The 27,406-nt window shown below is 42.2% G+C and overlaps 2 protein-coding genes across 2 annotated transcripts; one reads left to right on the top strand and one right to left on the bottom strand.

Annotated features, from left to right (window-relative positions):
* Positions 1–355: 355 nt before the first annotated feature.
* Positions 356–14,307, top strand: cdc42ep1a (CDC42 effector protein (Rho GTPase binding) 1a). Its single transcript, XM_061810785.1, has 3 exons — positions 356–461; positions 8,986–9,863; positions 13,625–14,307. The coding sequence occupies exons 2-3, from the start codon at positions 9,392–9,394 to the stop codon at positions 14,305–14,307; spliced, it is 1,155 nt and encodes a 384-aa protein (XP_061666769.1). The 5' UTR covers positions 356–461; positions 8,986–9,391.
* Positions 14,308–16,041: 1,734 nt separating this feature from the next.
* sh3bp1 (SH3-domain binding protein 1) lies at positions 16,042–27,314 on the bottom strand. Its single transcript, XM_061810783.1, has 18 exons — positions 27,193–27,314; positions 24,586–24,628; positions 24,369–24,473; positions 24,131–24,207; positions 23,841–23,952; positions 23,156–23,232; positions 22,997–23,084; positions 22,845–22,913; positions 21,539–21,629; positions 21,319–21,455; positions 21,142–21,253; positions 20,232–20,313; positions 19,509–19,589; positions 18,837–18,950; positions 18,662–18,759; positions 18,422–18,569; positions 17,984–18,273; positions 16,042–16,315 (listed from the first exon to the last, which is right to left on the bottom strand). The coding sequence occupies exons 1-18, from the start codon at positions 27,240–27,242 to the stop codon at positions 16,056–16,058; spliced, it is 2,034 nt and encodes a 677-aa protein (XP_061666767.1). The 5' UTR covers positions 27,243–27,314; the 3' UTR covers positions 16,042–16,055.
* Positions 27,315–27,406: the final 92 nt, after the last annotated feature.

Consider the following 27,406-nt stretch of genomic DNA (forward strand, 5'->3'; position numbering starts at 1 on the left):
TGTTTTATGTTCAGTTTCACTGTAAACCTCAACTGATAATGATAATAAAGAGTTTGAAGTAAGCATTTGAGGGACGCTGTATGTACAATGTGTAACGTTTCCTATCTGTGTTCTTTATGTATTATTATTTACTCTCATATTGTCACCACCCGCTGTTCACCCTCGCAGTTATTTATGTGCAGCTTGGCCCCGTGCTTTAAATCGTGTTGACAAATGATTTTAGCAGGTTGCGGACACGGGGTGACATCAGCGTGATGGGAACCCCTGCGGTGGCCGATTCACGGTTGGAGCAGTATCGGATGGGGGGGGGGCTTCACGGCTCACTGCCCGCCCCTTTCTTTCCTCGTCTTCAGCGCTCCACTTGCGGACACTACACTGGGACTGTTCTGTCCAGCCATCAACACTCTCGGACCAACTTTAAGGAAACTAACTCACTTTTCTTCGTTTCTCTCCAGTTTTAGGTGAGTGGCTATTCTTGGTTAATTAGCCAAGTACACATGTTCGATTCCTCGCTGCACTGTTTTTGTAAATGTCTGGATCAAACCGTCATTTCTTCATGTCTTAAAATCCAACATTTTATGGGTTAAAATTTCACAGGAGTAATGTATTTATAGGAAGGGTAAACATTAGCATCTATCTATCTATCTATCTATCTATCTATCTATCTATCTATCTATCTATCTATCTATCTATCTATCTATCTATCTATCTATCTATCTATCTATCTATCTATCTATCTATCTATCTATCTATCTATCTATCTATCTATCTATCTATCTATCTATCTATCTATCTATCTATCTATCATTGTTGTGTGATGATTTAGCGTAATTGTTTATTTACATTAAAAAAGAACTTTTCTCAGAAATAGGCAGCACAGTACCCTAGTGGCTTGCACATCTGGCTCACAGTCAAGAGGTCCTGGATTCAAATGTTGGGTAGGGCCTTCCTGACTGACGTGCTTGTAAGATTTCTCCGGGTATGCCACCAAATTGCCAAAGTGTGGACGTTAGGTTCATTGGCGTTTCTAAATTGTCCATATAGTTGTGGATGGTTGTGTGTCTATACAGGGATTCACCCTGCGATAGACCGGCGACCTGTCCGAGGTTTACCTGGCCTCATGCCCAATGTCAGCTGGGATAGGCACCATCTTACCTTTAAATTGCCAAGAAAAATAGATTGATGGATGCTTACAAATATGTCTCAGTCAAATTTTACATCATGTCCTCCTGTATATGTTTGTCTGTTTGATGAAGTGCAGTGTTAAGAGCAGGTCTCACAAAAATACTTGCAACTCTTTTATAATTTTTGTCTGGGTTGAAAATAATTGAAAAATTACCATACAAGGTCCATGCATTGATAAATTAACACATCTATGTAATCATGACTGTACTCTACATGTACCTGCTATCTTATCTTCATCATTTTTTCCCCTTAACAGAGCTTTGTCTAAATATCCCATTTGTCACTTTCAATTTATTGTTTGATAATTTGATTTAAATCATTATTAGAACGTGAATAGGGTAGCTTAGTAAGGACACCAAATTGAGTGACATGTGAGCCAAAGTTATTTAGATGTGTCCAACGTGTTTGCAGTGTCCGTTTCAGAAATGTCAAAAGTGTTTGCTTGGACTTGTGTCATGAAACTCAACCTGCTTGCTGACATATGTATACACCAGCAGCAGGAATATATCATAAATATTATACCCTTGGTGCAGACTTGTGAAAAAAAAAAAATCCTTTGCTTTTAATATTAATCAGCTTACCTTGTCATTTCCAAGTTCCACAACATAACCTAAAATAAATGAAGATGTTTTCTGGAATGAAATTTATTTTTGACATTTGGTGGGCTTGAAGTGTTTTTTAAGCAGGGAGCGCAGCAGCTCTATGTTGGGTGCCGTGGCCTTATGAGCCCCACAACTCGATGGAATGCCATGAGGGAGACCGTTACGTGAAATGCCACAGACGCGCTTCCCTGCACGGACACGCCTGCAGGAAAGCCGACGCACAAACAGGCGCAATCAATGAAAAATTCAACTTGCCTTGCCACTAAACATCCCTTGAGATATGCTGTAGTTGTGTCACAGTGGGATTGTTCCAATTTTGAACTCATTGTGTGCGTCTTTAAGCAGCAGCGTGTCTCCACACAGTGGGCGTACAGTACATCCGACATTTCCTGCTCCTGTCTAAACTCAGCAACATGTGTCATGTGTTTTTTCCTTCTCAGCTGTTGGACACAGACCAAATCAAAGCATTTGATTTCATCCACAGTCTCTTTATTTCGTGTCTACCTTTTTTTTTTTTTTACCCAAGTTTGGCATTCCTTTGAAGGAGGACCCTGCCCTTTATTTGTGGAACAAAGAAGGGGTCCATTGCAGAGGTGCGAACTTTGAATCAGGGGGCTGTATTTGTCTTCGCACCACTGGATTTCCAACCATTTTTATGACCACACATGGTGATGTTGTTGAAAGCGTCAGTGTGTCATCAACAAATGGTCAAAAGTCCCTCCCGATATGTAACCTGATTCACCACCATACAAACTGAATAGGCTACGTTTCAAGTTACGAGTCAAGCCTTTCCCACACAAACACCGGTACGGTAATTTTATTTTATTATTTTATACATATTGGTCTGTTTTTTCCTCTTCACAACGATGCATTTAAGGTTACTGAAAAATACATTCTTTGGAAAACAGTGTGTGCCTTCATCCCCAATTCTACTTTACTCCCAATCCACACATATATATTATGACATATTCCTCGATTTGCCATTGCTCTAACTGTACCTTTCTGAAGGTGACTTTCTTCAGGTTTCCGATAGGCTAAAATGGAACAGATTAGGCTATTTACATGTAAAAAGCGCTTCATACGAAAAATTCACGTTACGAAACAACCTCCGGAACCAATTCATTTCGTAAGTAGAGGGACCGCTGTAGTTGACATCCATCCATCCATTTTCTTAGCCACTTATCCTCACGAGGGTTGTGGGGAGTGCTGGAGCCTATCCTAGCTGTCAACGGGCAGGAGGCAGGGGACACCTTGAACTGGTTGTCAGCCAATTGCAGGGCATATCGAGACAAACAGCTGCACTCACAATCACACCTAGGGGCAATTTAGAGTGTCCAATTTATGGTGCATGTTTTTGGGATGTGGGAGGAAACCGGAGTGCCCGGAGAAAACCCAAGCAGGCACGGGAGAACATGCAAACTCCACACAGGCGGGTCCGGGATTGAACCTGGGACCTCAGAACTGTGAGCTCAACGATTTCCAGCTGATCTACTGTGGCACACAGTGGAAAATGTTTTTTCAAATTATGCCTAAAAGTGTTGACATTTCAGCATACAAGAACTTGCTCACCAGCTACATCGTACTTATGTAGGTTTTTCAATTAATATTGACTTGGATTAGTACTTTTTACTTTTACTAGATTCATTTTATTCTTGAGTAACAATGTTCGGACATGACTCCCCTTTCTGGGCAAATCAGCCCACCTCTGCTGAGCACTAACTTGGGCATGTTTCGGTATTTGGCGGCAAACAGTAATGAGAGTCTTTCAGGAGTTATTGGTTAGCTTGTTTGCAAAATGAGAACAGGGAAATGAGACTGCCTGTATTCACAAGCTCTGATGAAGTTTGGACACCGAGCCATGACACTAACACCAACTGGATGCCTGTATAACATCTTCCCCTGAGAGTTTTGTGTGTTTCAGATTTAATAGATACTTCTGACATTAGTGGTCACTGACAAGGGGGTCTGACTCATGATCTATGTTTGAGTTCATCTCAAAGGTGTTTGAAGGCTTTCTTGCCTACCCAATTCATCCAAGCATGTCTTTCTGGACTTTGGCACAAAAAAGGGCCTTCCTCAAATGATTACCACAAAGTTGGAAGCATAATACAGTAAGATCCAAAATGCCTCAGCAGGCTTGAACTCATTTTCATCATACAGTAGACATGCTTAGTTGCTTTAGAGAGCCTTGAGTTTGAACTAAGAAGTCTACTCAAACTCCTGATTGATTAAATCATGCCTTATCAGATCTCAATAGATTTGTCCATAAAGTGTGAGTGCAGTTTTGGACGATGCATTTTGGTATTGACAAACGACACATGGGCGAAGAAAATCATATATTCTTCAAGTGGGGCAAAAACTCCCGACGTCAGAATTCCTCAGCGCAATACTGTCATGATGTGAGTTGGACACACTACTAGAATCTGTGTCCTGAATTTGCAGGCTTTTTGGAAATGCACGACTAAAAGAACAGCCCTGTGCTTAACAAATTCATAAGAAAATGGATGGATGGATCCATGGATGGATATCTTGAGCTGAGAAACAGCCGTTCTCCTCTCACAATTAACCGGGAAGCCTGTTGTGACTTCCTTTGAGGATCTTCCATTATAAATAACAATGTGTGACTAGAAGAAAGGGCCGATAAAAAGAAACTAGTACATGACGTACGCTGTGGCGCTGTAAGAAGATACAACAAACAGCGGAGCGTCAAAGCGAGTCTGGATATTTGTCGAGGAGTCGAACGTGTTTTCTCGAGCGAAGATGAAGTGTTGTGCTTGGATTAAGGCTGAGCATGATGGTTTAACATAGAACGGTCGAAAGCCAAACCGTGAGTGTAAAAAAATGCTGCCTTATCTTGTATGTTTGTTCACCTGGTTAGCTGGGTGAGAGCCTGAAGGACGTGAACATAGAGACGCTTAACAAAGTCCACGCTTGTGGACCTAAAGCAGAGTCGAGGATCGAGCACCACAGTCCTCCTAAATGTGGTTCTGTCAAACTTGCTTTGGTACTCAAGAAACAGGAAGACACTTTGGGGAGTCATTTGACCATTTACTATATTTCATATCCATATTAAAATCCATGTTGTGGTATGCTCTTTGTCCTCAGTAGTAAGACAATTCAATGCACTAGTCATACTAGTGTTTTTCCTTACTTCCTTCCTTTAGCAAACACTTTCTTCGTTCTTGCCTCAAATAGCTGACCGTACGTCACAGTACTTGTAGAAAAAAAATAATTAAAAAACACTATCTACTTTTGACCCCTCCCTGTTACAAGTGAGACAAAATTGCACATGTTAATATCTGTGCAACCAGTGAAGCATTAGATGTTAACTCGAAGAATTTTGCGTTTTACTATCTCTAGTAGCATTTGTCAATTACCGTATATAATAGTTTTCCTTCACTAGTAACATGTGTTAGTGAGCTCTGGTTGTTCTACTAGTGTACAGAAATGTATTACTAGTGAGGACAAAGCGCATTCAAGGACAGATGTTTTCATTTTATAAAGAGAAAAACAGATCACCACCAACTACAGCCCACGTACTAATAAATCTTACAAACACAAATGAGTTGGGATTCATTAGATGTATTTACAACTGAAAGAAAACTTCACTTAATAAATTATGCGACATTGGCAGCGGTGCAAGTCGACAGCTCTGATTCTTTTTCCTACTCACATCACGATTGCCTGGCATAATTCTTGTTGTACAGTCATCACACACGCTAGGAGAATTTATTGAGGATTATAAGCAATAAAGTCGATTGTATTTGTACAGTGGCATTTAGACTTACATGTTTAATTTGTTGAGACCAAGCCAGTCACTCTATTTACTCTCATTGCGGTGCCATGAGATACCCGACGTATGAGGTTTCGAAATACGAGCCATCGTTTGGCCGTTTTTATGGTTTGACTCAACTCACTTCGCAACAAGTTGCAAAAATAAGTCTTCAAGCTATTTATTGCCAATCCCATTTGAAGATTACTGTCAAACTAAACATTAAACAAAGAGTAACAGATTTGGTAGATTTAAGGCTACCAAAAAGGGTGGCATCTCTTTAGAGTGTCTGCCTCACAGTTCTCAGGACTGGGGTTCAAATCCCAGCCCCACCTGTGTGGAGTTGGCATGTTCTCCACTGCAGTTTCCTCACACGTTCCAAAAACATACGTTAATTGGAGATTCTAAATTGGTCTTAGGTGTGACTGTGTGTGCGAATGGTTGTTTGTTTGTATGTTCCCTGCGATTGGTTGACAACCAGTTCAGGGTGTACCCCGCCTCCTGCCCGAAGATAGCTGGGTTAGGTTGAGTGCTCCTGCGACCCTTGTGAGGATAAGCAGCTCAGATAATGTATGGATAGATGGATGCTTTCAAAAAATGCAAACCTCAATAGATAGGCTAATAAATAGCATTTAAGTACCAGTGTTGGAATAATTTAAGCAGTGGTTATTTAGACACAAATAATAACACATGACACCATTTAAAAAAATTCTCATAGGCATCTATTCTTTGTCCTATGGGGGGGGGGGGTGATATTACGCACCAAGTCACTTAGTGTAGTTGTGAATCTCTTCTTCATTTGTGTCTCCATGACTGTACTATACTGCCCCCTGGTGGCCAGGTCACACACATGAGAAGAAGCCACAATGTATGATGCACAAACTGTTAATTTTATTTACATTCAATTCAATTACATAAAGTACAATACTGTATTATAGAGTGCTATTTTCCATTGTGAAAACACACATTTTTGTTGATTTTTTTTTTTTAGGGTGGCGGGTGCTGTTACAGATGAATGATATTTTCTATGCATTTCAATGAGGATTTGAGATACAAGTGTGGTCATGGAACAATTTAAACTCACACCTCAAAACAGTTTTCCCCATTGAAATGAATTGAAATGCGGTGAATCCATTATAGCCCCCCTTCCCCACCCCCCAAAAAAGACCACAATTTTGTTCAGACGTATTTTTAACTGCATTGTAAAATCTAAATATAAAAACATGAGCAAAATAGAGAATCGAAAGAAATAAGCTTGCTTCATAAAGCACAATTAAGCCGAAAGTAATACACTGGATATACAATATCAACAATACACAATGTGGTATTCGCCTGTTGAGGTGTGCTTTTTAAAAGGCGTGGCTTAGTGAGTGATGTGAGGAGCTCCAGTTGGCTCCTGCCAGTTAGTTCAGTGCCATCGTCTTCTCTGTGCACCTTGTGAGTGTTTTCATTTTGTATATACGCATTGGACTGTTTCATCTTCTCACTAAACGAGGGAAAATGTATCGACTTTGCACTCTTTTTCCCCCACTTCACTCGTGCGGCTACATATCTGAATTTCGCTCATAACTCAAATTTATAACACGAAGCTTTGCAACACAAAGAAGAAAACCGACCATAACTCAAAAAGTTTTTACGTTGAGTTACTTCTAAGTCAATGTACCACTTTTATATAATCAAATAAACATTTTAATCAGTGCACTGCATTAAATGTTAAATGTATACTACATTAAAAAGTCAAGAAGTCTGATGGCTCTTCTATTTCCTTTCCAACTCTCTGTTTGTCTTTTTCTGATTTAACCTTCTTAGACAGGAGCCAAAGTAGCCAGACCGCAACCAGAGAGACGTGCATATTTAGGGGTACCAGAGATGAAGATTTAGAGGATTATCTAGGGTATGTCAAAACCCCCCATTCCCCCAGGCAGACTGCCACAAGGATTATAGCATTGAACTTATTACCGTATGTTTTTACAGCCTGGTGGTTCTTAACAGGCTATTTATCTGACACCCAAAAGTGTGTTTATGCGAGCCTGCAAACACATAAACAAGTACAAATGAGAACAGGCGGTATTTGGCCTGGGGGGGGAGGGGGTTATGAAGCAAGGGAGCAACCAACCGACTCTGTGCTGTGGTCAAAGGTCTTCCAAATGGATTACAGGCAGAGACGATACATCACAGCTTTCTGTAAGCTCACAGTCAGGGTAATTCATGACCCCATGTGTGTTCCTGTAATCCAGTGGGTTATCACTCCTTGATATGGACCCTTTTCCAGGCTTTTTAGTTTGTGAAGGTTCGTTCAGTTCAGTTCAGTTCATGGGAATGTGCACCCGGTCCCCGCGGGCCCATGCCCACTCTGCTTCAACATGTGTCCCTTTTTTCTTTCGCGAGGGGTTGATATGGCTCCGCTTGACACTGGTATGTGGCGTGTTTCCTCCCGCTCAGCTTCCAGATGCCCAGTCCAGGGGAAGTGGAGCGTAGGGCTCGGTGACTGCGGTCAGCGGCAAATTAGAAAGACTGCCTTGGACCTGACGCAATCCCCAATCGCATGCAGCGAAGCGAGCCATTAATGTAGCCAGACGGGGCCACGCATGGTTCGGAAGCCCGACTGACGCTGCTGCTCTGCAAGAGATGTTTAAAAAGAACCAGAGGAGATTGTCAGTGCTCTTATAGAATCAAAATATTTAGGAATTGGCCAGCCATTACCGCTGTTGGCAAAAAGAACTTGTGAGAAAAGAACAATTTCCTACACACTATTTCCGACATAAAACTGTCTAAGTGTGACAAATGGGGCAAAAGCTAACTCCTCTGGGTAATGTTTAGGACATATAAAACATGACAATAGAACAAGAATTAGCCTGCAAGCTTTTATTGTATTCAAGAAGCATAATTCTAGACATTTATGGACAACACAATGACTTTGGCCTAAATATACTGTGGCTTCTTCCAGATGAGTCAAAATTGAGTGCAAAGAGTCCTACAAAGGCAAAATGCAGTGGTATACTCTGTACACACACAAAAAAAAACCCAAGGGGCAAAAAATAATACTCACATGCACCTTGCTCTTGTATTGCGTTGGTATTGATGTTCATGAATGCAAAATCAGTTTTTATCTGATTCCAGGAATCATCTATGGGATAACCTGTCAAATAACTCTTAAAATACAGCAGATTTGAATCAGTACTTCTATTTTTTACCACTTCTTTTCCCACAAGTATCTGTATTTTTACCAAAGAACCTACCTCGTGTCAGTACTTTTTGCTCCTTTGACAAATACTGTTGCGTTCTGACTTTTGACTTTAAGGAAGTGTCGTGGTCGCTCCCTAAATCTTCTCAGCTACCACAACACAAACTCTTCATGTCATCCATTTCTTTCTTCGGCCTCCATTTTAAAGATAGACCTTCTCTCCCTGTTTTTACTCTCCGTAGACTCTTCCACGGTGCAACCGCAGAAGCATTTGCAGCTGGACTTGGACCTACTTCGGGGCTGATGTCGACAAAGCCAAAGCGAGGGAAACCAGGGACTTGACTGCGCTCCAACTGGCCCGACTTCTGCCAGGGACACAACTGCACAGTGTTCCCTGCAATTTATGTCGGTCTGATTCTGCCAGCTCTGCATAAGGATGACCGGCGAAGAGTGGGACAGACTTTGGCTTGCGCATGATAAACATAGATAATATTCCACTGAAGTATTTGATGCTGCGGGCCTCGGCTTCTTAGTCATTTAGATTATATGTTTTCAGAACTTGGAGGAACTGTTAAGTGTTGAAGTGAACTGAAGTCTTACTTTCCAAATAGTTTCAGGGTTAACGGAACATTTTTGAGCTTCTTGAGCATGAATCTCCAGGAAAAGCTCTCGGGCCTTAAAGGTCTGGTGACGCACTCCCACAGCAAACGGCGTTTCAAAGCCGACCTCACGGTGGACATGATCAGCCCCCCGCTGGGCGACTTTCGCCACACGATGCACGTCGGCCGTGGCGGTGACGCGTTCGGGGACACCTCCTTCCTCAGCAACCACGGCGGCTCGGCGAACGGGGACAACGACGAAACAGACTCCGTGTCCCCTCCAGACAACAAACTCGGGGCGTTTTTCTCCAGGACGATCCGACAAATCAGGAGGGGCTCTGACAACAGAGCCAGAGAAGGATCTAAGGACATGTCACTGCCTCCTCCGGCCATTTCTCCCATCATCAAGAATGCCGTCTCCCTTCCAAGGCTGGACGTGGACATGTATAATGGGAGCCCCACCACAAAGGTGCTCTTCCCCAGTTCTCAAAGCACACCAGGGGAGAGGAAGAGTTCTTACGGTAAGCGTGGTGATACAACGCAGTGGGGCCCAACCAACATGGAATTCTGATATTTTGCAAAATAAAAATCCAAACCCTGATTAATCATCTTACTAATTTAAAAAAACATACTCTATACTGGAATGAAAAAAACAAACCGGTTTAGTCCCTTAAGTCTAAAGAGTAATAAACACATGAATTACAGGCAGAACCTTTGATTGTTTTACAATATTTTTCCCTTTATTATCTGTTGAAATTTACAATACAGAGAAAAATGGGCCAATTTTTGCCAATTTGCAAGAGGCTAATATGCTCTGGCTTAATAATCAGTTGGACCCTACAATGTAGAACCCTTATATGGTCAAGAGTTGGTTTCTCTATGATTGTTTTAGGTTTGCTAAGAATTATTCCCATTACAAATAATAACGGTCAAACTTTTATCAAATGTAGGGCCAATGTTTTAAGTAACATTTTCACATAGTTAAGATGTAATATACTGTATTTCTGGGCAGCACGGTGTTGGAACGGATTAGGTCATTGGCCTCACAGTTCTGAGGACATGGGTTCAATTCCGGCCCTCCCTGTGTAGAATTTGCATGAGCTGCCAGTTTCCTCCCACATCCCAAAAACATGCAACATTAATTGGGGATTCTAAATTGCCCCAAGGTGTGATTGAGTACGACTGTTGTCTGTCTCCATGTTCCCTGCAAATGGCTGGCAACCAGTTCAGGATGGAACCTGCCTCCTGCCCAATAATCGCTAGGAAAGGCTCCAGCACTCCCGCGACCCTCGTGAGGATAAGTGGCTCAGAAAATGGATGGATGGATGGATACCATTTGTCAAAGCACATGGTAACACTGTAGTCTTGTTTAAATATCAGCCTTCTTACTTTTTGGGTAGATACATTATATTCCAGACTCGCTTGTGAATCTTTGCGGACAGCCACCATATAAAAAAAACATTTAATAGTTTTTCCACTTTCACACCCTTTTAACACAAGTAAACTTGAGAAAACATACTTAAACTTGTCAAAACAGACTTTTAAAAGTATTCCTTAGCACCCGTCCTTACACTCTCATAGTTTAGACATGGGAGACATTGTATAACATCACTTTGAGGAAACAAACTGACTTGCTCGCAGTTCACCAAATAAGTGGAAAAGCATGCTTGCTTCCAGGTTTTTTTTTGTCAATACCAAATGAGGTTTACTGTCAAACAAGCACATTAAACAAAAAAATAAATCAATAAACAACCCAAACTATGTAATTTTGCCCAAAAAACAGAAAAAAAAGTCTGCTAGGTTAATGTTAGCATAGAATGCCAACCACAAAAATCGAGCTAACATAAATTACCATAGATGGTACGGTCAGGTGATTTTGGAGCCATTTCCATAAAAAAAATTGGGCAAATTCCAAACCTCAAGGGTGGTTTTCCAAGAGGTTCTATTGTTCATGTTTTTTTTTTTTTTTTTTTTTTTTTTTTAGCCCAATACTCAACATTAACAGTGGGTCAGGTTACGGGAAAGACAACAAACTATTAAGACAAATTTCCAAATTTCCCTCTGCTGTATTGAACATTTTAACATCTGCTAACTGTTTTGATTTTGCGGTTGATTCCCTGGGCTCTCATCAGCATTGATGACTCACGCAGCAGGCGTCTGTTTGCAGCAGTTCGGTTCAAATCAAGTCACTAGATTCATCTTCCCGGCCACAAGCAGACCATAAAATGACAGTGTACACCAAATTAAGTGATTATATTATGTTAAACTGACCTGTCCGCACATTAATAACGATGCCAGACTGTCTGGATTTACTGGAAAGATGGCTTTTTGAAATTAACGCTTTCAAAATGCAGTTTTTACAAGGTGTGAATACTGTCAGGGTCTGGTGAGGTTGAGGCATAAAATGATGAAAACAGATCTCCTGCTGCAGTGTTGCAGCCGTTCAGCGCCGCCGCCTGCCTCCCAGTAACACGCGCTCGCACGTTGAAATAACATCACCATCACCCACTGTGCTGGGCTGCTCAATCAAACCCGTTTGGGTCCGCCACAATAAAATGACCCCAATTGAATTTCCATTTACTGTGTTTTTGTGGTGTCAGCACATAATTCCAACACATTAAGATGGACATTGTGGAGCAGGGAGCTGCTGAAAGGCCATGTGTTCCTCTGCAGGATTTCATGAGTACCACAGAGCTTAAAGTGAAGAAATATACTTCCTCTGAAAAACGGGGTTCTTCAACTTTTTCAAGTTTTTTAAGTCACGGGAGCGCTGGAGCCTACAAATACTGCCTCAGGAAATATTTGGCTCTCCAAGTCCACAGTGATCATCATAAAAACATCAGTAATGGTCATCATAAATGTACATAAATAAAGTATGGAATTTAAAAGTTAAATATAACTGAACCATATTTAACAAACGTACATTACTGGAGTAAATAAAAGTTCGAGACTAACATTATGCTCCGTTTGAACATTTAATTCAGCGACACTTTACATGGAGCTAAAAGAAAATTGAAAAACTATAAATGTATTTTTGTTCCTCTATCTATGTCAGCAGTATACAGTGCCGGGCAGAACATGAAATTTTTTTCATGGGCCCACTTCTGGTTTGTTTGTTGTCCAGAGGTTCTGAACTGAACAACCTCCTCAGTCATTCTAGTTTATGATAGATTGATTTGTTTTTTCACGAGAAGTGAAGATCTAAGAGACGGCATTTTCAAAAAGCTAGTATATCTTCGCTGGAAATTCCAAGTGTCATACGCACACAATCAAATCCCAAAGTAATCCCTATGATTATGAAGGGACGAAACAATAAATCCCGGTTGCTAAACGCAGCGAAACACAAGTGGGGGTCAAGCGTGTTAACGCAGGCTCCCCACTGCAGACCCTGTGCAGACTTGGCGACCATGTGCAGCACTGCAGTAAGTCATCCATCAGTTGTTCACTGATTTTGACACATTTACCGCTGATGCCTTTATGTATCACTTTTGGCACATTATCGGCTGCTCTTGTGTTGATAAAAGGCAGACATCCAGACACAGCAGGCAAAAAACTGTTGGGAGTCTGTCTTTGACTGACCCATATTAACAGACTCGTTCCTTACCTGTGTGTGGATGTGTGTGTGATACACATTAATCCCACTTAAAAAAAAAAGAATTACGTTCAATAATGCAAACATGGCACATATTCTCTTTAGTGTTGGTCTCAAATGATTCTAAGGTAATATTAAATAGAGTAGGAATGTTTTTTTAAGAGCTGTGTTTTTGCTTCAGTCTTGTCAAGTGATGATTAAAGTGTTTGGACTATATCACACAATTTGATATGCCTTTAACCAAAATCTATACATCTGCAAGGGGATATTTTGTAGTTTTACAGTGAGGCCTATTGGGAGAGTCTTATATTGCAAGATATGGTTCATACTGCCCCCTGTTGTATGTATTGGGTCAATTGTGACAGTCCTGCAAGAGTGTGAGTGCATGTCTGGAGTAACAAGTGTCAAAAAAATATTGTCATGGAGTACAGTAGACCCTCATTATTTGCAGGGGATAGGGACTGTTCCAGACTCCAGGGAGCAAAAATCCAAAGATAATCAGTGCCCATTATAATTGCATTGGAAAACAACAACAACAACATTTTTTATAACCTAAATAATGCCTAAAAGAAAAATGAATCTGTGAGTTCTGTATCTCCACTGCCCTGTATCGCCTTCTCACATGGGTCAGCACAAATTTAGCCTTTGACCTAATATGTCGTGTCAGTGTAACGTTTGTGTTGTCTTCAGGTTTGGAGTCCGGCTTCGTTACACTCCCTCGTCTGTCCCGCTCCGAGCGACAACAACCCTCCATCTCCAACTCCGTCCCATCCCCGATCAACGTGAACCGTGGCTCTCTGACCGACCCCTCCGACGCCACCTTGACCGCCCGCTCTTCCGCCGTTGTGACGTTGGACCCCAAATCAACCACATTTTCCAGCTCCTTCGCCTCCCTCACCTCCCTCGACACATTCAACTTCGACCTGGGCCCCTCCCTCATGAGCGAGGTGTTCGGACTACTGGACAGCGACAGTCAACCGTGGGAGAGAGACGAGACGGGGTCGCCGTGGGGAGTCGCCAATGAAGAATCTGAGATGGACTCTGCTACCATCTCTTACGTGGACTCCTTGCTTCGAGAGGATTGCGCCGGGGGGAAGAGTCCCCAGGGGGCGGAATGGGATGACGACGAGGGGGGTGCCAATGAGGCAAACGGAGTCGGGATGTCCGGGAAACTACCTGACACACTGAAGGAAGGCTCACCTGAGAGAGCGAGATTAACAGTGCGAATGGAAAGTGAGCGATTCCAGAGTGCCGTGGATGTGCTCGCACGCCATTACGGTGGTCACTCCAGGATGGAGGCGGTCGATTCGGAGATGACGAAGAAACTATCCTACAGCTACACGGATGATGACGATGATGAAATCAAAGTCTGAGCTGTTTTCACACCAAACAAGAAATCATTAGCGAATATACCAATTCTAATCCAATAAGGAAATCATCAACAATGACACTCGAACAGAAAACGGTGGATATTATTCTTAAAGGTGCATGATATTGCATTGTTTTTTTTCCACTGCTGGTGCAATAAGTCATTTTTGCTACTAATGGATCTAAAATGAGGACTGAAATATTTTCAATATACTCTATTCAAGGAAAGTTCAGGACATTCAGCCATCGGGTGACATTGTAGGATGAACATAAAATGCACTAAAAATGACCCGCCTCATTTTCACGGGAGCTAGAAAAATAAAAACACCACTTTGGCGCCATCTTGTAGTATTTTGGTGCCAAGGAACTGTGTTGAAGTTCATTGAGAAGTCTCATTCAGACAAAAGCATCTTGATGCCAAGAAACTATACTGAAGTTGACCGAGGCGCTTTATTTCCACAAAAGCCGTGCTTCTTGCCATTATGTGATATCTTGGTGCCAAGGAAGTATGTTGAAGTTGATTTGAGAAGCTTCATTTTGACAAAAGTAGTTTTTGCTGCCGTCCTGTTGCCATCTGTATCTGATTATAATCTCTTTAGGGGGGCCAATTACATGTGGATGTATATATATTTCACTCGAAAGCTGAACTGAGGCTCGAACTAATCAACACTTCCACAAAGGATGAAGCGAAAGAGGAAATGGTTATGTTACTCAATGAAGTAGTCCTGACATTCACTTTGTAGTCTATACTTCCTCCTGTGTGAGAGGATGACAATCAAGCAGTACGTGTATGCGCTGTACCTCTCAAAACAGCCATCAATAACTGACATACAAATAAAAGGTTCCTGGAGGTTGGTGAGCATATTCAGCATTTTCACGTCATGTCTCTCAGGTTTAACTTCAGTCGAGAACATTAATGTAATTTTATGGAAGACTTATCTTGACACAAATTAGAATGGTAACCAAGCCTTAAAATCTAATGGATTTATATATTGTGTTATCACATTACACAAATTAAGAAATATGACCAATAACACCCGTGTTTGGTGTTATCAACTGCAGTATAAGCTGTATTATGTAATCCTTCCTACAGAAATTTTTATAAACCCTGTGCACCTTTAACCAGGAATTGTTTTTTTTTTCATCAACTTATTATATCTATGTTATTGCCTTCTCAATGTCCATCAAAAAATATCATCTGATTCCCCGATAAACACGTACTGTATGTCAATTCCAATGACAGACTACGATGTTAGTAATTGGAAACAAAAATGCTATCATTTGGGGACTTTGTATCGTAAGGTCACAAACATCAAAAAGAAAAGTAAATAATCAACATAAAGCCTTGGAAATGATGTTTACTTACATGTGTGGTTTTATTTGCTCTGGAAATAAATGACTGCAGTGAGTGAAAAATAAATACAGTTTTCCAGTGAAAGACACTACACAAACACTCTGGACAAAAAGGACTGGGTCTCGTAATCATTACAGATTTCTACAACAATTGGAATGAAAGTTAATATAAAAGTTAATGTTTGTCCATTTATCCGGAAGAATCCCTGTGAGATCATGTTGATCCTGAGCTCATACCAAAAGGTGTTTAGTGGGTTTGAGGTTTATCACGTTCCTCCACACGGAACCAACATTGCCTCAGTGGACCTTACACGAAAGGGCAAGTTGATTTGTATTTTATTCCGACTAAAGATTGACTTGCGTGTCAAAGCTCGAGTCCGTATAGTGCGGCTCTCATCTTTTACTGTGCTACTGAAGGAGCCTGTTTGGACTGTAATGCAGGTGGAAGCGGCGGAGGGCAACTGGGGGCTTTAAGTCCGGGCTTTTTCACCGGCGGCTTTTTGAGAGCAACTGGGCGAGCCGGAGGTGGGGGACGCGTTGGCTGGTTCCCGTCTGTCGGGGCCCGCGGCTTTGGCGGCACCGGCCCTCTGGTCGTGCTGTAGTGAACTGTCAACGGCTCGTTAGTTTCATTGGCTTTTCTTACACTGGTGTTCCTCTTCGCTGCGTATAAGAGAGAATGGACACAGTGTGAGCTGAATGGATCGTTTTTTAGGTTACCCGCTCTTACAATACGTCTAGAATACACATTTGGATATTCTGCCTTGATAAAAATAACATAGCTCTACTTGAATTGCAATTGTAAGTACGGTATTAATTCAAAATCAAGACATAGTGACAAACAATCACCTCTGGACAATTAATTAACCTAAGAAGCATATTTTTAGACATAGGAGGTTGAGAGATTTGAGTACAGAACCCCTGGACTGTGATGTGGACGTGCCTATCTCTAGACCACTGTGATTCTACAAGAAAAACTACTGTAATTCTAGCATCCTTCGGTGGGAAGCATGTTAATACTTCACATAATGTCTAAAATAAAACATCAAATAATACTTTATTGAATTGTCCAGCGTCTGCAAAGTGGCCTTATTTAGCTACACGAGAGATGTACAACAGCTTACAAAAGAGCTGGGATGACACGTGAAGTAAAAGGCAGTACTTGAGGGAAAGTACTGCAAGCTGGTGGGCCCACCCCGTCGCGGTTAGAACAATACATGAGATGACGCATGACCTGAGTGGGTGATATTTTGGTGGGTAGTGCGAAACTTCCTGTTTCCTTAAAACATGAAACGTGTATATCTTCCACTCGTGGTCTTGCACTCACTACACTTGGGGAGGTAAACACTTGGATCTCAAGAATGTTTCCATGACTTTGCACAATAGAGAAACGTGAAAAATGGGCTGAACTCGATCTCGGTGCTCAACAACAACAGCAACCAGTGAAAGAAATATGATTGCAGGTTCTGGATGACTCTAGCGGTTCTGAACATGTCAATACACATTTCAAATAGCAAAAGATCACCTGTGGGCAAAGTATTGGCAGGGGGCCACATACAGCCCACCTCGTTCTTTCATACAAGCCACCGAACATTAGACAGGGGTGTCAAACTCATTTATGTCATTATTGTAACAATTTCCCTCAGAGGGGCTCATCATATTCTTACATATACACAACAAATGGATGGATACCTTTTTTTTTTTTTTTTAAATAAGACATAACGCATAATAGCTGGTTAAACCAATGTTCAAATTACTGTAAAAGAGGCTTTGGAAACAAAAATATGCTTTTGCAGTATCTCAACATTTATTACTTATGACAGGCGTCGATTGCGATCGACCGGTCGACAGTCTTGGTCGATATCGACGGTGTGCCGAAAAAAAAAAAGACTTCAGCCGTATTTTTATACGAAATAAATATGTTTTGCATTTTTGTAGTGGGTAGATCTTTGTGACTTGGTCATTCTTTTTCATCATTGGTGATTCAGAAAAAAAAGACGCCCCCCTCCCCCGTTGATCATGAGAGGCTGGCTACTTGAAAAGTAGATCTTGAGGTAAAAAAGTGTGGGCACAGCTGACTTATGAAAATTGCTACAGATTTTTGGAAGAATCATGAAAGCTGACAAATCATGAAAGATTTTGGCAGGGCTTGATTTTGACACCAATGATTTAGATTAACAAGAGTCGGATGACAATTATTTTATTTACCAAAATTTTAATTGTATAATTTATTATTTGAGATTTTTTTCTTTTTTACTTTGTTTCCATGGACATTTTTCTCCCCTAAAATTTTTCTGATGCCCTTGAGCACAAACACGTGCTTTAACTCACGTTTGTTGGGTGTACCGATCGTCACGACTGCTTTCGGTGAGACGGGAGGGAGCTCTGCAACGGGCTCCAAGTGCTCTGAGGACTGTTTCTGGGCGGGGTCCCTGCTCTGTAGCGCGTTGGACCCTGCGGTTCTGGGATGTGGCAACAAGCTGGGTCTTGCGGCGGGTGAGATACTGAGAGTTGTCGCGTCTGTTTGAGTCGTGATTGCGGCCTGGTGTCCAGAAGCGGCCCACATTTGGCGCGTCTCGGATTTCACAGCGGGGACGCTAATTGCGTCCCCAGAGGATAAACTACAAGCAGGAAAAAAAAGTATATTTCATGATCATTATAAAAATATAGAATTTATTTAGTGCCTTTGGACAGACATAAAAATGCTTGACAACTGGGCCCATGGAAAGAAAGCACATTTTGGAATTAGTGCCGTTTCTGAGACAATACCTGCTTGTCTTGGAGCAAGGGAGATGATAAGTAGAAGTGGAGGAGGCTGTGGAGGAGGTGGACACTGTTCTGCTCAGTGGCGCTTGTTTCGTGATCTTAGCCTGGTCCTCTTGGGCCTTGGGAAGCTCCGGAATCTCAAAGGATACCTCTGAACAAAAATTTATAATAGGTACGTAGATTGTGTTACTGCCTCCTCCTCATCTATTGTTGTTATTATTTGGGGTTTCTAGAGGTTCATACCTTCAGGGAAGAGCATGGCACTGTATTCAATGAGGGGCTCGATAACCATCACCACCTGCACCGAAGAGGCGGACGCCATGTCAATCAGCGTGATCTCCCTAAACGGGAAGAGAACAAGGAGGCGGGATGAGGACGATGACGGCTCGGGTGCGCGTGGTTGGTCACCTGTAGTTACCCCTCGGCTTGTGGCCAGAGGAGGTTGGGCCCCAGGACGATGGCAATGTTACCGGGCGTCATCTTGTTTGCGGCCTGGTGCTCGGACAGCAGCGACAAGAACTGAATTAGGTACCTGAAAGTATGCGGTATTATGAAATGCTACGTATATATGAGAGCAGACCGAGACAAGACTTATTGATGTAGATTTTGGACATGCAGACCTCTGAGCCGGGAACCCTTTTTGGTCCCAACCGATTTTGTATCATTTATACAGTACATCTCTTGGTACAGTAAGTCAATGTGATACAGTATGACCACTTTTTTTCCAAAGTAAAAACAAATATGTAAAAATACATCTATAATAACATCTAAATCAATAAAATGACAAAAAAATGCCAGCAGATTCACGTTTTTTTTTTTTTTACATTACAATCAATTTCACCTGCAACATACAGTAACATTGCTGACTGAAATAAGTGTTGAAATTTCAGCTTTGGGCTTCCTGTGTAGTGTTTGCATGTCCTTCCTCTGATTGTGTGGGTTTTTGCTCGGTATTTTGACTTCCTCTGACATATGACATCTCGTGCTTCTCACCCCCCCCCCCCCCACCACGCTAGAGAAGCCAAATAAAAAACAATAGATGTGTTTGTTCACTGTAAATTAATTATTTTAAGAGGCAAATAATACCCACCTGAGGTTGTTGTAGTTTTCAGGTGGCAGTTTCTTCAGTAGTATTTGGAACTGCTGCAGCTTTTCTGTGCAGTCTTTTTCACTGTGAAGAAAGCATTCACATATTAAGGAGACATGATGTACCGGTACTTCTTTTCCACCATTCCAAGCTGTACACAAGTGTCTTAACGAAACAAAAACAAAATAAATTGGCAATTGCCACACTTTACACACCCTCTTTTTTTGTCTAGCTGAAATTTGTTTGCTTTGAGGGGGCAGCTCTGTCTTATGCACGCGAGCGAGAGTAATGTCCACTCCACTGCTGGGTCAGTGCCAAGTACAGATTTTGTTACTCTGACGACTAGGAACTAAATTATATCCAGACAGGATCGAGTTATGAATTATACTTGTCAATTCGTATGCAGATGTGTATATGTGGCGCATACTGCAGACATGTTGCCAAACGCAACTACCCACCAGCTGGCTTTGCATTGTGTTCCTCATTAGAACCTAAAACCATTTGCTCACGCTAATCTGTGCACCAACAAAACTTATTGCAGCTCTGCTGTTATGCTGATCAAGTCATGGACAGAAAGTTGGTGTGGGGGCGGTATTACGTGAATTTCCACAGACGAAACAGCGAAGTGGAAAATGAATTGTAAACAATATATTACAACAAACAGTCGAAAGTCAGAGATATGAACCTGATGTGAAAATTTGGATCATGAGCGGAGTTTATACCGACCCAGCTGCTTTAAACCAGTCTTTGTAGAGTTCAAAGGTCATAAGTGGTTCAGGAAGTTCTCGCAGGTAACACTTCAGAGCTCCTGTTGGGGTAAGTTGACATAAAAACACACATGAAACATCTTCATCTATCATATCATAGAAATTCTCCATATTGTGCATGGAAGGTGCATGTAGGGTAGCTTGTATGGAATTGAGTTGTAGTAGGACAGACAAAAAGGAATTTTAAAAATTTCCAAGAATCTAATTGATGGAATTATGTCATATGATTAACTCTTCTGCATTATTAGACTTTACAGTACTGGAAAGGCCTTAAATATGAAAATACACATTGGCCACAAAACAGCAGTACAACAATGAGCTGTTCCAAAATGTGGGCCTTTCCAAATACATGGATGCACACCAAGAAATGCATCTGAAAACGACTAAACCCTGACACAGAAAGCAATTTGGCAACTAGTTTTCATGGAGGATGACCCTCGCTCACTTGTTTTGCTGAGATTCCAAATTTGAATCGAGGGTCAACGGCGTCGCAACATCACAGATGTAAGAGCCAAAATGAAAAATATATGAAAAACTAACAGTTGAAGCAAAACAAACAAAATAACAGAAATTCCAGGTTTAATGCATAAGGGAGACCCAGCTGACCAGTGACAATCTTTCACAATTGTGCCATGTTTTTGTGGTTTAATAAAAAGATAGATAGATAGATAGATAGATAGATAGATAGATAGATAGATAGATAGATAGATAGATAGATAGATAGATAGATAGATAGATAGATAGATAGATAGATAGATAGATAGATAGATAGATAGATAGATAGATAGATAGATAGATAGAGATAGATAGATAGATAGATAGATAGATAGATAGATAGATAGATAGATAGAGACATCCTGTAATCTTACCAGCCACAGCGTGAGGGTCCATGCGGAATTCACTCTGATCGACCGCCCCCTGATCCATACAGGTCTTGAGCCTCTTCACCACCGAGGCGGCCGCCGCGAGACGAAACAGACCCTGCGTGCGAGGGCAAAAGGGCTTTCATCATCGGCTACGGGGGAAAAAAAAAACGGTTTTGTTACCTCTTCTCTCATTCCTGTTCTTAGCAGCATGTCGACACATTCTTGAATGGGCGCTGCGATTTCTCTGTTGCTCTGAAGCAGATGAGAGCCCAGAGGCTCGCCAAAAACCTTCGGTCCGAAGGGGTTTGCCGGTGGCCCTGTGGGGCAGCACATATGCAGAGCAAGGTCAACTCAAAGACAAAACCCAGTGGCAAATAAATACACATATGTACTTACTTACCTTTCTGACTGTAATTCTCCTTGAGTTCATTTATATTTTTATCCAGGAACTCGTGTGATTTTTTGTGATATTCCGCTTGCAGCTCCAAAAGCTTCAGTGAAAGGAACAAGTAGGTTTTACCGACAGTGTTCCCCCGCGATATCGCGGCTATATTGAGGATTTCACTTTTTAGGCAATTTGAATAACAGTTGTTTACTTTATGCAGGCAAGTCCGAGTTTAGAGTACAGTGCAGTACCACGTTGTGCTGCAAATTGCCAGGTACTACTCGAAGAGATGCAGCGTCAGAGCAAGAAGAAGATTGTTGTTGTGTGTGTTGCTGCTCCATACAGTTGTTTGAAAGATTATCATTAGTGTAATAGCTATGCCATGTTCTGTTAGTCTGCCTATGGCACTTCACATTTTTATTTTAGTATTAAGCTAGAGGAGTTTTGTCATACAAAATCATATGGCTTGCAAGAACATTTTGGTGTTTAACTGTAAAATGACCATTTCATTCATGCATTTTCTTTGCCGCTTATCCTCACGAGGGTTTCGGGGTGTGCTGGAGCCTATCCCAGCTGTCAACGGGCAGGGGGTACACCCTGAACTGGTCGCCAGCCAATCGCAGGGGACATAGAGACAAACTGCCACACTCACAATCAGACCTTGGGGTAATTTAGGGTGTCCAATCAATGTTACATTTTTTGGGGGATGTGGGAGGAAACCGGGCTGCCCGGAGAAAACCCACGCAGGCATGGGGAGAACATGCAAACTCCACACAAGCGGGGCCGGGATTGAGCATAACTGTGAGGCCAACGCTTTACCAGCTGATCCACCGTGCTGCCTCTGTGGAGTTTGCATGTTCTCCCCGTGCCTGCGTGGGTTTTTTCCGGGCACTCTGGTTTCCTCCCACACCCCAAAAACATGCAACATTAATTGGACACTTAATTGCCCCTAGGTGTGATTGTGAGTGTGGCTGTTGGTCTCGAAGTGCCCTGCGATTGGCAGGCAACCAGTTAAGGGTGTACCCCGCCTCCTGCCTGTTGACAGCTGGGATAGGCTCCAGGACTCCCCGCGACCCTCGTGAGGATAAGCGGCAAAGAAAATTGATGGATGGATGGATGGATGGATAAAACACATTTTTAAAAAGTTTTCGAAGTGCGCGGGAAGGGTAAGTATATGAAAGAAATGTAAATGGCATCTATAGCACAGCTATTCACCAGTTCTGGTTTGGAACACATTGTCCGCGATAAACGAGGGCACACTGTATTGCCAAACATAGATAGAGTTTTGTTTTGTTTTTAAACTAGTTGAAGTACAACATACGCGAATGAAGTAGTTTGCATAGTCCTCTTCTTTGGTCGCAAAGTGATACAGATCTGCTGAATACTGATTCTGGAAAGACAAGCACAACATCCAGTTCTATGTTCAACCCTCAGAGATGTGCAAGAGTCGTGATAAAATATGAACGCCGGTGCCTTGATGATCTCCAACTTCCTCAGAGCTTCTTCCTCCTCCTCCTTGAGACCGTCCTGCTTAGCCTGGGGACCGGTACTGGCCTGACTCCTGAGGTCCAGAGTTCATATCATTCACAACTAGAGCACAAATTAATTCTGCGGTGAGCAATAATAACGCACCTGAGGCGAGCATTGTTCCAGTCCGTATTAAGCTTTGCAAAGTGTTTCTTGTTTTTGAGAATCTCTGGTAATTCTTCCTTAAACAGAACAGGTAGAAAGAATGTAATGATGGGTAGCAGAAAATAAATGGGACATTTAAAAAGTTCATTTAAAATACTACAATAAATTATTAGAAAGTCAGCATTTTCAGGATCCGTTACCCATAAAGAATAGAAAATAGAAGGTTGCGTAGATATTGATCCGTCCACTTTCTTTGCCGCTTATCCTCACGGGGATCGCAGGGAGTGCTGGAGCCTATCCCAGCTGTCAACGGGCAGGAGTCAGGGTACACCTCGGACTGGTCGCCAGCCAATTGCAGAGCACATAGCGACAAACAGCCGCTCTCTTAATCACACCTAGGGGCAATTTAAAGTGTCCAATTAATGTTGCACGGTTTTGTTGTCCCAGAGTGCGCACAGAAAAGCCGCGCAGGCACGGGGAGAACATGCAAACTCCACACAGGCAGGGCCGGGAAGGATACCTAAGTCCTCAGAACTGTATGGCCAAGGCTTTACCAGCTGATTCACCGTGGTGCCGGTTGCGTGGATAATCGAAGTAAATTGTATCTTGCATGTGATTGATTTGCCATTTAATTTTCCAGGCCACCGTCACAAAAAAAAAAAAAAAGATGTTTACAATTATTCACCTCGCCAAGTTTGCTCAGTGGCTCCAAAACTTCCTTCTCCACTTTGATTTCAAAGTCTGCCAGCAAGGTTGCCAACTTCTTCTCCATGAAACAACACATCTCCAACACCTTCCTGCCACACAAACACATCTTTCACTTTCAAAATTATATTTTTCAAATGTATTTCGATGCCAGTGATTAATCACATAACGTAGGGTGGCCTGTCTCTCTTCCTATTTGATGCAGAACTGAAAAACACCAGTCGGGAGCTTACCACATGACCCAATGTGAAATGTTGTGCGGGGACTCACCTGATGGAGGAGTCGGCATCAAAGTCTTTGAGGCTTTCGGCCATGCTGATTGACAGCAGCATGAGAGGCAGCTTCTTCTGCAGCACACGAAAGGCAACGGCGGTGAGGTTAAGTGGTTGGTGTACGTGCCACACGATAATGGTGGTGGAGTGCCCACTCAAGAGTAAAATAAAAAATGCTCGGCAAAGTTTGACGTCGTGGCCGAGTGAGGGAGTGACGTCATTTGGAAATACTGTACCATTCGTTTTTCGGCGTCTGGCCCCGTCTGACTCTGCATGCAGCCTTGCAGCTTCTTGTGGAGCATCTGCGCTGCTCTCTTGGCTGGTTCCACCCGCTGCTCCACCTTCATTCCATCAATCACAAAAACATCCAGTACAACACCACACCGAATGGTACTGACTCAAATAAGCCAAGCACAGAGACTTCTTAAAATATGCTTCTTCTTTTTTCCTCACCACAACCAGGTCGGTGTGTAGAAGCTCACTGACATCTTGCGACCTGCAAATGTTTAGTAAAGGACTTATACAATATTATAAATTCTCAATTTAACATTCTACTCATACTTACCAACAAAATGCAATAATAATCACATTTCCTATAGATGTGAATGGTTGTAATGGTACTTGAACATTTATTCGGTATCCTGTTCCTGCGCTGAATTGTCCATGTACAGTTATCGCAGGGCACATGGAGACAGACAACAGTTGCACTCACAATCACACCTAGGGGCAATTTAGAGTTTCCAATGGATGCATGTTTTTGGGATGTGGGAGGAAACCGGAGGGCCCGGGGAAATCCCACGCAAGCACAGGGAGAACTGTACGTAACGTAAATGTGGCTGACAAAAACATGAAATATACTTTCTATTAATAAAACCTATGCCTCGTTTTGGATGAACACTTAGGTCTACTCCACTACTGTATTTCAAAGCCCATTATAACGGGCGTACTTGGAGAACCAAGTATTTTGTGAGGTAGTATGTGGTGTAAAAACTCTGGGAACCAGTGGAAGGTGGATTACTGGTGAAGTTTTTTTCTCCACCATTCTCTGACATTTTTGCACACTCTTCTTCTTCTTTTCCTTTCGGCTTGTCCTGTTAGAGGTCGCCACAGCGTGTCATTCTTTTCCCATCTAAGTTAAGTTAGACAGGAAGTAAGCAACTTCCTGTCCAACACCCACAGTCCTCATGTCCTCCCTCACCACATCCATCAACCTTTTCTTTGGTCTTCCACTCGCTCTTTTGCCTGGCACCCTTCTACCAATATACTCACTCTCTCGCCTGTGAACATGTCCAAACCATCGAAGTCTGCTCTCTCTAACCTTGTCTCCAAATCATCCAATTTTGACTGTCCCTCTAAAGAGCTCATTTCTAATCTTACCAACCTGCTCACTCCGAACGAGAACCTCAACATCTTCATTTCTGCTACCTCCAGTTCTGCTTCCTGTTGTTTCTTCAGTGTCTAATCCGTACATCACGGACGGCCTCACCACTGTTTTATAAACTTTGCCCTTCATCCTAGAGGAGAATCTTCTGTCACATAGAACACCAGACACCTTCCACCAACTGTTCCACCCTGCTTGACACCCCTTTCTTCCCTTCCTTACCATACTTTCCAATGCTCTGTATCGTTGACCCCAAGTATATGAAGTCGTCCACCTTCGCTATGTCTTCTCCCTGGAGTTTCACTTTTCCCCCCTCCGCCTCTCTGATTCACACATCACATCAGTGGTACCCTTTCTAGGCAGAACAATTACAGTACACGTTACTAGTGAAGCAGAGTCTACGCTACACTCTTAATGTTGACTATTACATATCAACTACTGTGAATAATATAGTACAGCTTAACTGTGTTTTTCAGGATGTGTTTGGTCTGATAATTTATTCTGCTCGTCAAACATTGTTATTTAAAATACAGTACAAACTGTTTTCTTCCCCTTTAATGCCGTAGTGCGGATGCAAATGACAATTTAGGACATCCCGAGGGCTAACTGACAAAAAACAAAAATACATATCGTGTTGTTTGTGTCTGAACCATGAAAAGGTTCCCTCTATCTCTGCTGTACTATGAAAGCATTTTGAAGAAGAAAAAAACAATAGTATCGCCAGGGATGACATTCAAAAGACAACCAAACGTGACACCTTACCTCACATAATATATGACAACAGTTTGAAACGATTAGCAGTTCCCCTTTTTTTAACTTCACTTTTGAGAGTCATGCACTTCTAAAGGGGAACGTTACAATACAGAAAAGGGAATGTGCAGGAAGCCATTTAGAATTGCATACTCTCTTGTGTACAAAAGAAGAGCGTATTACTTTGCATTAGTCATTTTTGTGTGCAAAAACGAGATACTCCATTTGTGCGCTACTGTGGTTTCTCTTTTGCGGGTGCACACATTTTCACCGACGTTTTGTTCAGGATGTGTCATATGGCGAGACAGTGAGTGACACAAAAAACACAAACTGTGCCATGATGGATGCAGTATAAGGTAACAAAATGGCAGATCAGAATCATTGAAGCATCCATTTTCGATTCTTCATTTGGTTGAGCTGGTGCCCATGCCAGCTAATATCCGGGTACTACCTGGACTGGTCGCCATTCAGTCGCTGCAATAATAAACACTTGGGATATCTGATACCACTTTTTTTCCCCAGTCTGATACTAGTATGAGTATTCTCTCTTGAGTACTCACCAGTACAGAATACAAAAACCATCAGTACTTTTAGTATTTTCAAATACGGACACACGGGATGGTTCGCCAATGTATCAAACTGCCAGTGTAGCACTGACTATTGGCGGGGAGGACGTACTCAATGTCAGATTTTTGTTTTTGTTTGCCTCAAATAACGATGGTTGATATCTGCATCATTCACATGTACCGGATACCTGGAAATAAGCTAAGTATAATATCCCGGTACAGATAACTGATGTCGGCGGTCACCCATCGTTACTCAACATATTGTTAAATGAAACTACTGAGCATTATTACCATTTCAAAATTTGAAATCAATTGTAAGGTGAAAATCCATGAATTCAAATCAGCATGACAAAAGTGACTTACTTTGTCGAAGATCCCAGCTGCTTCAGAATGCTGAAAGACTGTCGGAGCATGGCGGCTGCAAGTCTTCTCCACAGCGGCTGACCTCCTGCGAGCGACTTTCTGCCGTGCTTCTTCTGCCTTGCCTCTTTTAGTTCTCGTTTCAGATGCGCTCGTTTGAGCTCTTAAGCGGTTAATGAGGAAGTTGTGCGGATGCAACGTGAACGGGAAGAGCTGG

Source organism: Syngnathoides biaculeatus, chromosome 22 (assembly GCF_019802595.1).
Source record: "Syngnathoides biaculeatus isolate LvHL_M chromosome 22, ASM1980259v1, whole genome shotgun sequence".
NCBI lineage: Eukaryota > Metazoa > Chordata > Actinopteri > Syngnathiformes > Syngnathidae > Syngnathoides > Syngnathoides biaculeatus.

Excerpts from the sequence above, each read along its gene's own strand:
- cdc42ep1a (XM_061810785.1), top strand. The coding sequence starts at position 9,392 with ATGAATCTCCAGGAAAAGCTCTCGGGCCTTAAAGGTCTGGTGACGCAC. Across the intron at positions 9,864-13,624 it reads GGAGAGGAAGAGTTCTTACG|GTTTGGAGTCCGGCTTCGTT; the intron begins GTAAGCGTGGTG and ends TGTTGTCTTCAG.
- sh3bp1 (XM_061810783.1), bottom strand. The coding sequence starts at position 27,242 with ATGCTCCGACAGTCTTTCAGCATTCTGAAGCAGCTGGGATCTTCGACA. Across the intron at positions 24,474-24,585 it reads TACACACCGACCTGGTTGTG|GTGGAGCAGCGGGTGGAACC; the intron begins GTGAGGAAAAAA and ends GATGGAATGAAG. Across the intron at positions 23,085-23,155 it reads TGGAACAATGCTCGCCTCAG|GAGTCAGGCCAGTACCGGTC; the intron begins GTGCGTTATTAT and ends TCTGGACCTCAG.